This window comes from Amblyraja radiata, chromosome 13 (assembly GCF_010909765.2).
Source record: "Amblyraja radiata isolate CabotCenter1 chromosome 13, sAmbRad1.1.pri, whole genome shotgun sequence".
NCBI lineage: Eukaryota > Metazoa > Chordata > Chondrichthyes > Rajiformes > Rajidae > Amblyraja > Amblyraja radiata.
In genome coordinates, this window is record NC_045968.1 from 35,823,852 (window position 1) to 35,836,458 (window position 12,607).

A 12,607-nucleotide genomic window follows, 5' to 3' on the forward strand; every position below is an offset into this window, starting at 1 on the left:
GGCTTGATTGTAATCATATATAGTCTTTCTGCTGACTGGATAGCGGGCAACAAAAGGCTTTTCGCTCTATATTGGTACACGTGACACTACACTAAACGACACAACACTAAACCACACTGCATTGCCCTACACTACAGTAAACTGTACTGTGCGACACTACGCTATACTAAACTAAACTGCGCTACACTGCGTTGCATGATACCACACTACACTAAACTAGTCCACGTTACACTAAACTGCACGGCATTGCATTATACACTGAACGCCAGTTGGAGTCATGTTGCAGGGAGCTGTGGTCTGTGGTGAAGTCCTGATTGGGGCTGTGATTTTACCACAGCTTCCTGTCTTGGTATCTCGCCCTCCACCACTTCCTGTCTTCTGCATGTTGCCAGGCAACTGAGGAAGGTTTCTCCCTTCCTGAAAGGCAGTCTTAATCATAATAACACAGTTGGTGCTCTGGTTGTGTTGGCTTTAATTGATGCTTGACTGGCAGTCAGGAGTGTATGGAAAGGTCAGGACATTAAATGGGAACACATGGGAGTTTCCTCAATTAGTCCCCGTTTCATTTTGCGCTAGGCTTAATGAGACTGTTTTGCTGATTTACATTTTATTACATTAGAGCTGTGCAGTCATTTTGAGCGATCTTTCGAACATTGCAACAAGGCATGAAGGGCAGCAGAAAATAATGTACCTGTTTGACCAATCTTTCTTGAAGAAATATCAAAGAAATTTAAGAGCGGCACACTGGCGCAGCAGGTAGAGCTGCTGCCTGACAACACCAGAGGCCAGGGTTCGATCATGATCACAGATGCTGACTGTGTCCTTGTGACCATGTGGGTTTTCTCTGGGTTCTCCGGTTTCCTCCTACTTTGCAAAATGTGTGAGTTTGTAGGTTAGACACAAAGTGCTAGATTAACTCAGCGGGTCAGGCAACATATGTGCAGAAAAGGAATAGGTGACGCTTTGGGTCGGGACCCTTTTTCAGACTGAGAGTCTGGGGAGAGGGAAACAACAGGGATGAAAATGTAAAAAGAGCAAATGAATGAAAGGTATGAAATGAACAAATAAATCAAAGCCTGCAAAGATGATCAAGGAAACGTGGAGCCCACAATGGTCCATTGTTGGCTGTGGGAAAGGCGAAAATGAAGGGATACTAACTGAAACTAAGCCAGATGACAGTGAAACTAGTAGGACGAATAGGGTGGGAGAGGGCCGGAGAAAGAGGAAATGCAAGGGTTACTTGGCATTAGAGAAACAATAATCGTACCCCTTGGTTAATTGACCTCATTCAATTGCCTCTGGTGTGCAGGGGAGTGGATGAGAAAGTGTGGTAACATAGAATTAGTTTGAACAGATGATCAATGGTCAGTGTAGGCCGAAGGGCCTGTTTCTGTGCTGTATCTTTCAATCAATGCATTAATGCAATGCATCTTTCAAATGCACTGATTTGGGCGTGAGATTTGCATTGGTGCTCCAGGAAGACTAAATTTGTCTCCATATCCTTACAGGGTGGTGAAGGAAGAAATATCTGATGACAATGCCAAGTTGCCCTGCTTCAATGGACGTGTGGTATCATGGGTGAGTAGCTTTTTCTCCGATTTCAATTGGCTTTCAGCAAGTACAGAGAAACACGCCATTCAATTCATGCCAGTCGCCGCTTTGTACTCCAGATGACTATTCTACCAGCCTTGTTCTTAGGTGTGAATATCATATTTAACCTGCTCCAATCTTCATGATGCTATGGCCAAGAAAACACACCAAAGCCTCAGCTTGCTCAGAAGCCTAAAGGAATTTGGTAGACCTCCAATAACTCTCCTCAACTTCTGCAGATACATCGTGGAAAGCGTCCTGTTAGTATCCATCCATACTGTACAGTAGTGTAGCTGGTAGTGCTGCTGCCGCACGTAGCCAGGGACCTGGCTCCGTTCCCAAACTTGGGTGCTGTCATAGAAACATAGAAAATAGGTGCAGGAGTAGGCCATTCGGCCCTTCGAGCCTGCACCTCCATTCAATATGATCATGGCTGATCATCCAACTCGGTATCCTGTACCCGCCTTCTCTCCATACCCCCTGATCCCTTTAGCCACAAGGGCCACATCTAACTCCCTCTTAGATATAAACAATGAACTGGCCTCAACTACCTTCTGTGGCAGAGAATTCCAGAGATTCACGTGTGTGTGTGTGTGTGTGTGTGTGTGTGTGTGTGTGTGTGTGTGTGTGTGTGTGTGTGTGTGTGTGTGTGTGTGTGTGTGTGTGTGTGTGTGTGTGTGTGTGTGTGTGTGTGTGTGTGTGTGTGTGTGTGTGTGTGTGTGTGTGTGTGTGTGTGTGTGTGTGTGTGTGTGTGTGTGTGTGTGTGTGTGTGTGTGTGTGTGTGTGTGTGTGTGTGTCTCTCTCTCTCTCTCTCTCTCCCCCCCGCTGTAGATTAATTGGCCCTGTAAATGTCCACAGTCTGTAGGGCGTGGATGAGATGGTCGGTGTGCACTCAGTGGGCCGCCTTTCTGTGCTGCAGTTTGAGTGATATAAAACCCACGCAGTCGCAGGGAAAACGTACAAACTCCACACAGACAGGACCCGTAGCCAGGATCGAACCCGGGTCTCTAACACTGTAAGGCAGCAACCCCACCACCGTTCCACCCTCTTCCATTAGCTTTGGGGAAGGAGAGCACGGAGCTTTGAAGAGGCAGAATAGGGCCAGTGTATTCCTGATGCCGGCTTGAAGTTTACTACACGCATCTGACTTAAATCTTGATCAAACAACACTGCTCCACTGCACTTTGCCCAGGGCTAACAGATAGCAATCTCGCAGACTGGACGGGTTGGTAATGGGAGGATGAATTGAACAAATATCTACAGCTCCTAACATTGGGAGAGAGAAAGAGTGATTCACCAGCTAGTTTCTGAATCTATAAACTGAAGGCTAATCCTCAAGTGCCAGGTATCCAAAACAGACAAATAGCTGGAACATGAGATGAAGCTGTAGTGTTGATTTTGCCACCTGATCCCCATGCAATATTCGCGCATTATTTTGCCTCAGCAGCTTGGAATGTTCCTTTATATATCTCTAGTTTGGCCCAAGCCTGTTCAATTCCAGTAACCACTCCTCTATGTTTCTTTGCCGCAAAAGAAGGAAGCCATTTGGCTCTTCGATCCTATGTCTTTACAGATTAATTACATTCATGAGGGGACGGACATTCATGAGGCACATACCAGCTTCTGCCTCACCCCCTCACCTCGTTATACTGTCTATTATCCACCCCTCTACTTTTCCTGACCACGTGACTCATGGCTGAGCTACAGGGAGAGGTTGGGCAGGTTAGGACTCTATTCCTTGGAGCGCAGGAGGCTGAGGGGTGATCTTATAGAGGTGTATAAAATCGTGAGGGGAATTGATAGGTGAATGCACAGTCTTTTACCCAAGGCAGGGAAATCAAGAACCAGAGGTCATAGGTTTAAGGTGAGAAGGGAAAGATTTAATAGGAACCTGTGGGACACCTTTTTCACGCGGAAGGGCAGTAGATATATGGAAAGAGCACCCAGAGGAGAGTCGAAACATGGATCTGCAGATTCTGGTTAGGGACAAGTTGGGCTGAAGGATCTGATTCCGTACTGTGCAACACTATGACCCAAAACATCGTCTCTCCATTCACCTCCACTGACGCTGCCTGACCGGCTGAGTTCCTCCAGTACTTTGTGTTTTACATCCCCATCTGGGGAGAGATGGCCATCTGGCCTTCTCGTGTGCTGAATCGTTGGATGATTTATATCGCGTGCCTTCGACAAACATCTGCTGACAACTTGAGTTCCTCTTCAGATGTACTTGCTTACCTGTGTTGGCCTCCCGCCCAGTAATGCCTCACACTTAAAATTCCCGTCCTTGTTTTCCAACCCCCTAGTTTCCTCCCTTCCTATTCATTCCTCACTCAACTTCTCCCAACGTCTTCTGCCTATTCCTGATGTTACATTAGTGGGCATGTCTTTGGCAGATTTGATCTTGATGGGGTTTTTTTTTGTCAGTCTAAATCTCAATGCCCTCCCCCCCCCCCCCCCCCCCCCCACAAGTCAAGTAGAGGAGTCAGGAAGTCATGGTGCAGCTCCATAAGACTTTGGTTCGGTCACGTTTGCAGTATTGTGTGCACTTCCGGTAACAGTAGAGTTGCTGCCTCACAGAGCCAGAGAACCGGGTTTGATTTTCGCCGAACACCTCCGCTCGGTTCGCAATAACCACCCTGATCTCCCGGTGGCTCAGCACTTCAACTCCCCCTCCCATTCCGAATCCGACCTTTCTTTCCTCGGCCTCCTCCATGGCCAGAGTGAGGACCACCATAAATTGGAGGAGCAGAACCTCCTATTTCGTTTCGGCAGTTTGCACCCCAGCAGTATGAACATTGACTTCACTAATATCAGGTAGTCCTTACTTTCTCCTCCCTTTCTCAGCTCTCCCTCAGCCCAATGGCTCTTCCTCTTCCTTTCTTCTTCTCCCCCCCCCCCCCGGCCTCACATCAGTCAGAAAAAGGGTTTCTGCCCAAAACTTGCCTATTTCCTTCGTTCCATAGATGCTGCCTCACCCGCTGAGTTTCTCCAGCATTTTTGTCTACCTGAGATTTACCAAAATGCTGCCATGCTGCCTGAATTAAAGGGTGATATTATGATATGATATGATAGAGCTTTATTTATCCCAGGGAGGAAATTGATCTTGGCTACATTTAGCTATAAGAAAGGTTGGGGAAAACTTTGAGACCTTATAGAAGTATATAAAATTATCAGAGGCATTGAGAATCAGTCAGAATCTTGCACCAATATTGTTTTGTTTGCACTAATATATTTTTTGAATTTATTGAACTCTTTTTGGGTTTTTTAATTATATATTGGAGCACTGAGCTTACTGACCTAACTGACCTAACTGACCTGTTATGCTGCTGAAAGTTTGAATTTCACTGTTCCGTTTTGGTACATATGATAATTAAACACTGTTTAATCTTTTTCCAAGGGTGGAACTATCAACAACAAGAGGGCATAGCTTTAATGTCGATGGGGAAAGTTTAAAGGAGATGTGCAGGACAAATATTTCACACAGAGGTTGTAAATTATTTTTACAGAGGTTTTGGGGTGCCTGGAACGTACTGCCAGGGGTAGTGGTGGAAGTGGCTTTTAAGAGACTTTTAGATGGATGCATGAATTTGCAAGGAATGGAGGGATAAAGGTCAAGCACAGTGAGAGGTGTCATGTTCAGCATGGATGTTGTGGGCCGAAGGACCTGTCCCTGTTCTGTACAGTTATACGACCATTTGGAGTTCCAGGATGCTAACCATTTTAATACTCCTTCCCATATTGACATTTCAGCCCTGGGCCTCCTCCACTGAAAAAGTGAGGGCACTTGCAAATTGGACGAACAGCACCTCATATACCACTTGGGTAGCTTACAAGCTAATGGCATGAACATTGAGTTCTACAATCTAGGTTACTCCCCTCCCAACCCCCCCCCCCCCCCCCCCCCCGGTCCTGCTCATCTACCCTGATCCACACCACACCTTTCTTTCCAACACTCCTGCCCCTCTCATCCAGTTCCTTTCCGCACTTCCGCTCATCGTCCACCCCTCCCTATCTCGGAGTGGCACAGGGGTAGAGCTACTGCCTCACAGCGCAAGAGACCCGGGTTCAATCCTGACTACGGGTGCTGTCTGTACGGAGATTGTACGTTCTCCCTGTGACCACGTGGGTTGTATCCGGGCGCTCCGGTTTCCTCCCAGACTCCAAAGACGCACACGCTTGTAGGTTAATTGGCTTCGGTAAAAATTGTAAATTGTTCCTAGTGTCTTTTTCTTGCGTATAGCGTGCACAGCCTAAAGTTGTAGGACAACTTGTTCTATTTGATCTTACTTGATTGTGCACGCCAGGTTGATTGCATTCATCGAAACAGGGCAGACCACGTGAAGGTTGCAATCTCCCACCCCGTCCCTAGTGTGTAGGATGGACAGTGCTAGTGTATGGGGTGATCGCTGGACGGCACGGACTCAGTGGGCCGAAGGGCCTGCTCTTGTGCTGTACTGTTCTAAATTCATTGTGATCTTGTTGAAGGTTGAGAGATGGGATGTGCTCAGAGGTTAATTGCTGGTTTGTCTTGCTCCGTTTCAGCTGGTGTCAGCTGAGGGTTCCCACTCCGACTCCGGATCCATGTGCACGGATAACCAGTCGGATCTGCCTCCCCCCATCGAGAGGACGGGGGGAATCGGAGACTCAAGACCCCCCTCATTCCAGTAAGTACATCGGTGGGTGGGATCTGTGTTTACAAGCCAATCTGTGGCGTCCAGCATGGGAACGTTGGCTACTTACCCCCTTGTGCCAGCCTCCAGTGAGATTGTGGCAGACTCTTGACTGAATCTACTGATCTGCCTGCTTTTACACTGGTCAACAAAAATATATTGATCCCAGGTTTCGAATCAATAATTGTTTATAGGTTTAGTGGGATAAAGGCCAAACATGGGTGGATAAAAGAGGTGTATAAGATCATGAGGGGAATAGATAGGGTGAATACACACTTTTACCCAGAGCAGGCGAATCAAGAACCAGAGGACCTGGGTTTAAGATGAGAGGGGCAAGGTTTAATAGGAACCTGAGGGGAAACCCTATGGCCTAGTGGCTTTATTGAATGAGCTTCCAGTGGAGGGAGTCAAGACAGATACAATATCAGCATTTAAAAGACTTATGGACAAATACTTGGAAAGGATTACAGGGATAAGGGCCAAATGCGGCAAATGGGTCTTGCCGCATTTGGGCCAAAGATGTTGCCGTGCTGTATAAGAGAAGATTATGTGCTGTATAAGAGAGAGAACAATGGTCCCAATCAAGCATCCCCACCTGGATTTAATTACATTTCCAAACCCCGCCCCTCCCGCCATGGAGGTGGCCTCGCTGTTATTTTCAACCAGAATTTTCGGATCACTGAACTCACCTTTCCCCCAGTAGCATCATTTGAATTCCTCGCCTTCAAAACCCTTTCCTCCATGACAGTCATCCTCACTTACCGGCCACCTAAACCAAACCCCTCCTTCCTATCTGACTTCACTGAACTCCTCACACTTGCCTCATCCCTCTCCCCACGTCTGCTGCTACTTGGTGACTTAAATATTCACATGGACTCCCCCACCTGCAAGCTCGCATCTGAATTCGCCTTTTTACTTGACAACTTCTCTCTCACTCAGCACGTCACCTTTCCGACCCATGACAAAAGTCACATCCTTGACCTGGTCTGCTCCACAAATCAACCGGTACTCGACCTCCATCCATGCCTCTTCCCACTCTCTGATCATAAGCTTATTCGGTTCACCATCCATTCTCTGACACCTCGCCCCCGCTTCCTCCGAGAAATCACCTTCCGTAATCTAAAATCCATTGATCCCCTCCATCTCTCTGACCTGCTCTCCACCACTCTCCCCCTGGACTCAACCCCCATCTCACCTGATGATCTCACAAACCATCTCAACTCCACCTTGTCTACCTCCCTTAACACTATGGCCTCCCTCAAAACAAGAACCGTAACTTTCAACACATTTTCACCCTGGTACACACCTGCACTTCGTAAACTGAAACAGACTGGTCGCCGACTTGAACGACTCACAAAGAAATCATCTCTCACAGTCCACCTTGAAGCTTACAAACTCCACCTCACTGACTACAAAGATGCCCTCATTGCTGCAAAATCTGCCTACCTCTCCTCCATATTCACCGATCCCTGCCTAAACCACAGAACCCTCTTCTCCACAGTGGGCAACCTCCTCAAGCCTCGAGCAAACACTCTCCCTACCTCTACTCCGGATCTCTGCAACTCATTCCTCCACTTTTTCGCTGATAAAATCAGCATCATCTATCAATCTTTATCCCCTGTACCTGACTCCCCAGCATCTACTCCACCACCTACCAAGGCCCCTCCTTTCAACATCTCCACTGACCTCCTTACCCCTCCTCCACACTGCTTCCTCTCCCAGTTTGACCTGGTCACCCCTATTGAAATCTCCAAACTCATCAGCTCTTCCAAACCCACTACCTGCTCCCTCGACCCTCTCCCCACTCCCCTGCTGAAGTCCTGCCTCCCCGTTCTCTGCCCCTACCTCACTAATCTCTTCAACTCCTCATTGTCCCAAGGAATTGTCCCCTCCGCTTTCAAAACTGCTGCTGTCTCACCAATCTTAAAGAAACCTGGTCTTGATCCCTGCTCTCTCATTAACTACCGCCCAATCTCAAACCTCCCCTTTCTTTCAAAAACCCTGGAGCGTATCGTTGCGTCGCAACTTCATTCCCACCTCCTTGCGTATAACCTACTTGAACCCCTCCAATCTGGCTTTCGCCCCCTCCATAGCACAGAAACTGCTCTCCTCAAAGTCCTCAACGACCTCCTCACCTCTGCTGACACTGGTTCCCTCAACATCCTCATCCTCCTCGACCTGAGCACAGCCTTCGATACAGTGAACCACAACATCCTGCTCACCAGACTCAAAGACCTCGGCATTGAAGGCTCTGCACTCAGCTGGCTCCGTTCCTACCTTTCCAACAGATCCCACTTCATCTCTCTCCACAACCACACCTCTGCTACAGCCACAGTCACTCAAGGCATTCCCCAAGGCTCCGTACTCTGCCCCCTCCTCTTCATCATCTACATCCTCCCCCTTGGTCAGATACTCCGCCACTTCAACCTGGACTTCCACTGTTACGCCGATGACACCCAGATCTACCTCGGCACCAAATCCCCCCACAACCCCCCCCTCTCCCATATCAACTCCTGTTTGTCAGCTATAAAAACCTGGATGCAACATAACTTCCTCAAACTCAACAGCGATAAGACAGAATTCCTCCTCATAGGCTCCAAAGCCACACTCAGCAAAATCAATAACCCCACTCTCACCATCGACGGCACCACTGTCTCACCATCTCCCAAGGCCCGCAACCTTGGCGTGATCTTTGATTCCACCCTCTCCCTTGAGCCTCACATCCGCCATGTCATTAAAACCTCCTTCTTTCATCTCCGCAACATCGCCAAACTCAGACCCTCTCTCACACCTCCCGCTGCTGAAAGACTCATCCATGCCTTCATCTCCTCCCGACTGGACTATTGCAACTCACTTCTCCTTGGCATCAGCTCCACCTACATCAACCGACTCCAACTGGTCCAGAACGCAGCCGCCCGACTCATCACCCACACCAAATCCTGGCATCACATCACTCCAGTCCTCAAACAACTTCACTGGCTTCCCATCTCCCACCGGATCACCAACAAAATCCTGATCCTCACCTACAAAGCCCTCCACCATCTGGCCTCCCCATATCTCACTGACCTCCTCTCCCCCTACCAACCCTCACGGTCCCTCAGATCCACATCAGCTGGTCTCCTCTCCATCCACAAGTCCAACCTCCGCAGTTTTGGGGACAGAGCCTTCTCCAGGGCAGCTCCCAGGCTCTGGAACTCCCTCCCCCAACTGATCCGCAATTCCGTGTCCCTCACCATCTTCCAGTCCCGCCTCAAGACCCATCTCTTCACCTCTGCCTATCCTTAGCCCCACGTCCCCCTCCCTTTTCATCTGTGCATTAATTGCCTCATATTGTGTTTTGAATTGTATTCTGTCTTTACTTTGTGTACTAGTCATGTCTCTACTATTTATTTCATTCCCCTTACATGTTTTTCCTCTACCTGCTAAATTTTTGTAAGGTGTCCTTGAGACTTTTGAAAGGCGCCCATAAATAAAATTTATTATTATTATTATCCTCTTTCTGCCTGACCCATTGAGTTACTCCAACATTTTGTGTACACCTCTCATTATTGGATTAGACTGAGCGTGGATCTGCTGTAGGAGATGCATTGTGCCCGAGTCCCAAAGCCTACACTTATCAGACTGTGTTACTGATCAAGCTGCCTCTCCGCACAAACTGGGGGAGGGGGGAGTTTTCAATTAAACCAATGACTCCCGGGGTCAGGGACAGAAAAAAGAGCAAGCATATGGTCCCTGAAGCCCCCTCTCAATTCGGTGAGATCGAATCCAATCATATACCTGAAAGGTAATAAATCAAATCACATAAAATGCTGGAATAACTCAGTGGTTCAGGCAGCATCCCTGGAGAACATGGCCACACCCTTCAGACTCTGCAGAAAGGTCCCGATCCGAAAGGTCTCACTATTCCCACCCCAGATGCGGCCTGACCCGCTGAGTTCCTCCAACGCTTTGTTTTGATCAAGAATCCAGCGTCTGCAGTTCCTTGTGTCATCCACAGAAGGCTGTGGAAGCCATGTCATTGGGTATTTGAGGAAGGGTCTTTACCTGAAAACATCACCTATCCATGTTCTCCAGTGATGCTGCCTGGCCTACTGGGTTACTTCAGCACGTTGTTTCTTGTCTCATCTGTGTAGGATTCCTGCCACCACAATACAGGAAAGATGTGATTGCATTAGAAAGTGTTCAGGGGTGATTTATGAAGCTGTTACTAGCACCGGAAAATCTATTGCTATGAAAGAAAATAAGGAATATTCTGGGCTGTTTTTTTACAGAATTGACGAGAGGTTAATATAGATTCAACACCCATCCCCACCCCCACTCCCCCTTACCTGTATCTACCTATCTATCACTTGGGTAGCTTACTACCCAATGGTCTGAAATTGAATTCTTCAATTTTGGGTAACCCCCCCACCCTCCCATGGGGCCCACCTGGATTTGCACCTATTTCTCCTCTCCCCATTCCCTTTCCACCTAGATTCCTTCCTCTAGCTTCAAAATTTACAACTCTACAATCCTTTGTGTCATGCCTTCTCTCTCTTCATCTCTGGCCTTTGTCCAAACATTTGTCCATCAAAACCCCCCTCGCCTGTTCCCCTCTTACATGCCACGCTTTGACCTGCCCATGCCCCCTCAGCCCCTCTCGACCCGAAACGTCACCTACCTCTCTTCTCCAGAGATGCTGCCTGGCCCTCTGAGTTACTCCTGCACTTTGTCTTTTTTTGTAAACCAGCATCTGCAGTTCTTTGTGTATACATCTTCTTGCGTATGGTGTGCACAGCCCAGAGTTGTAGGTCAACTTGTTCTATTTGATCTATTTGTGCATGTCGGGCTGATGCATTAGTCAAAACAGGGTAGACCACGTGAAGGTTGCAATCTCCCAGCCCTGTGTACACATGATAATGATAGATACAATAATAGATATAATGATGAATGCAAAACAGCAGCATGGAACAAATATTGTAGTGCAAATTTCCCTTGCATTTGAACACGTTTCAGTGGCCAAATGTAAGGGAAATTGATAAATGGACTTTTATCACAACATTATGAGAGGCATAGATAGATAGTCTTGTTCCCAGATTGGAAATGTCAAATACCAGAGGGTATAACATTAAGGTGGGAGGTGGAATGTTTAAAGGAGATTTATGAGGCTGGTGGGGCTTGGAATGTGTTGTCTGGGGAGATGGTGGAAGCTAATATGACAGGCTAATATACATCATATAGACAGGTACACAAACAAGCAGGGAAAGGAGGGATATGGATCATGTGCAGGCAGGTGGGACTAGATTTAGGTTTATTATTGTCACTTACTGAGGTACAGTGAAACATTTTGTTTTGCATGCTATCCAAACAGATCTGATATACCGTTCATAGATACAATCATATCAAACTCAAGTACAATAGGTAGAGCAAAGGGGAAGGTACAGAGTGCACAATATAGTTCTCAGCATTGTAGCGCATTAGTTCCAGAGACAAAGTCCAATGTCCGCAATGGGGTATCAGACAGTACCCTAGATTATGGAAGGACCATTCAGGGGCCTGATTACGGAGAGGAAGGAAGCTGTTCCTGGGTCTGGTGTTCTAAAGAAAAGTAAAGAACTCAGTGGATTCTTCAGAGTCATGACCCAAAATGTTGCCTATCCATTCCCTCCACGGATGCTGCCTGACCCACTGAGTTTCTCCACCACTTTGTGTTTTGCTCACGATTCCAACACGATTCCAACATCTACTGTCTCTCATGTCTCCTACTTTTATACATCAATGTGTCAAATATATCCTCAGGAAATACAGGGTGTAGATCAGTCCTCCTACCCCCTGGTCACTGTACATCTATGACCTTGGATTATCTTTTGAGGTTGGGTTGTATAACTGGCTCCCACCACTGGCTGGCTCCCACCACCAGGGGTCAGTGAGTTGGCAGTTCCTTCTTGGACATTTAATGTTCGGCTGGATCTGTTAAGTGGACTCTGGGTTTGAGGATTGGTTCGAAAGTCGTCTTTATTATTTTACTCTCACTCAGAATAGCATAATCTGCATTTCAACAGGCAGGAGTTCCTGCAATTTTAGCAATTGCTTCAAAGTCTCCCAAAGATAAACTTTGTGGTGGCACAGTGATGCAGCAGTAGAGCTGTTGCCTTGCAGCGCCAGAGACCATGGTTCGATCCTGACTACTGGACCTGTGTGTATCGAGTCTGTACGTTCTCCCTGTGATCGCATGGGTTTCTCCGGGTGCTCCGGTTTCTCCCCGCATTCCAAAGAATTGCAGGTTTGTAGGTTAATTGGCTTCTGTAAATTGCCCCTAATGTGCAGGATCACAGAAACATAGAAAATAGGTGCATGAGTTAGCCATT

General features: G+C 47.5%; 1 protein-coding gene across 1 annotated transcript in view; it reads left to right on the forward strand.

Moving 5' to 3' along the window:
- The window catches only part of dvl3 (dishevelled segment polarity protein 3), an 86,481-nt gene that overhangs the window by 21,900 nt on the left and 51,974 nt on the right, over window positions 1-12,607 (forward strand). Inside the window, exons 2-3 of the mRNA XM_033031762.1 lie at window positions 1,509-1,578; window positions 6,133-6,254. Coding sequence (XP_032887653.1) covers window positions 1,509-1,578; window positions 6,133-6,254 — 192 coding nt within the window. The remainder of the gene's footprint in view (window positions 1-1,508; window positions 1,579-6,132; window positions 6,255-12,607) is intronic.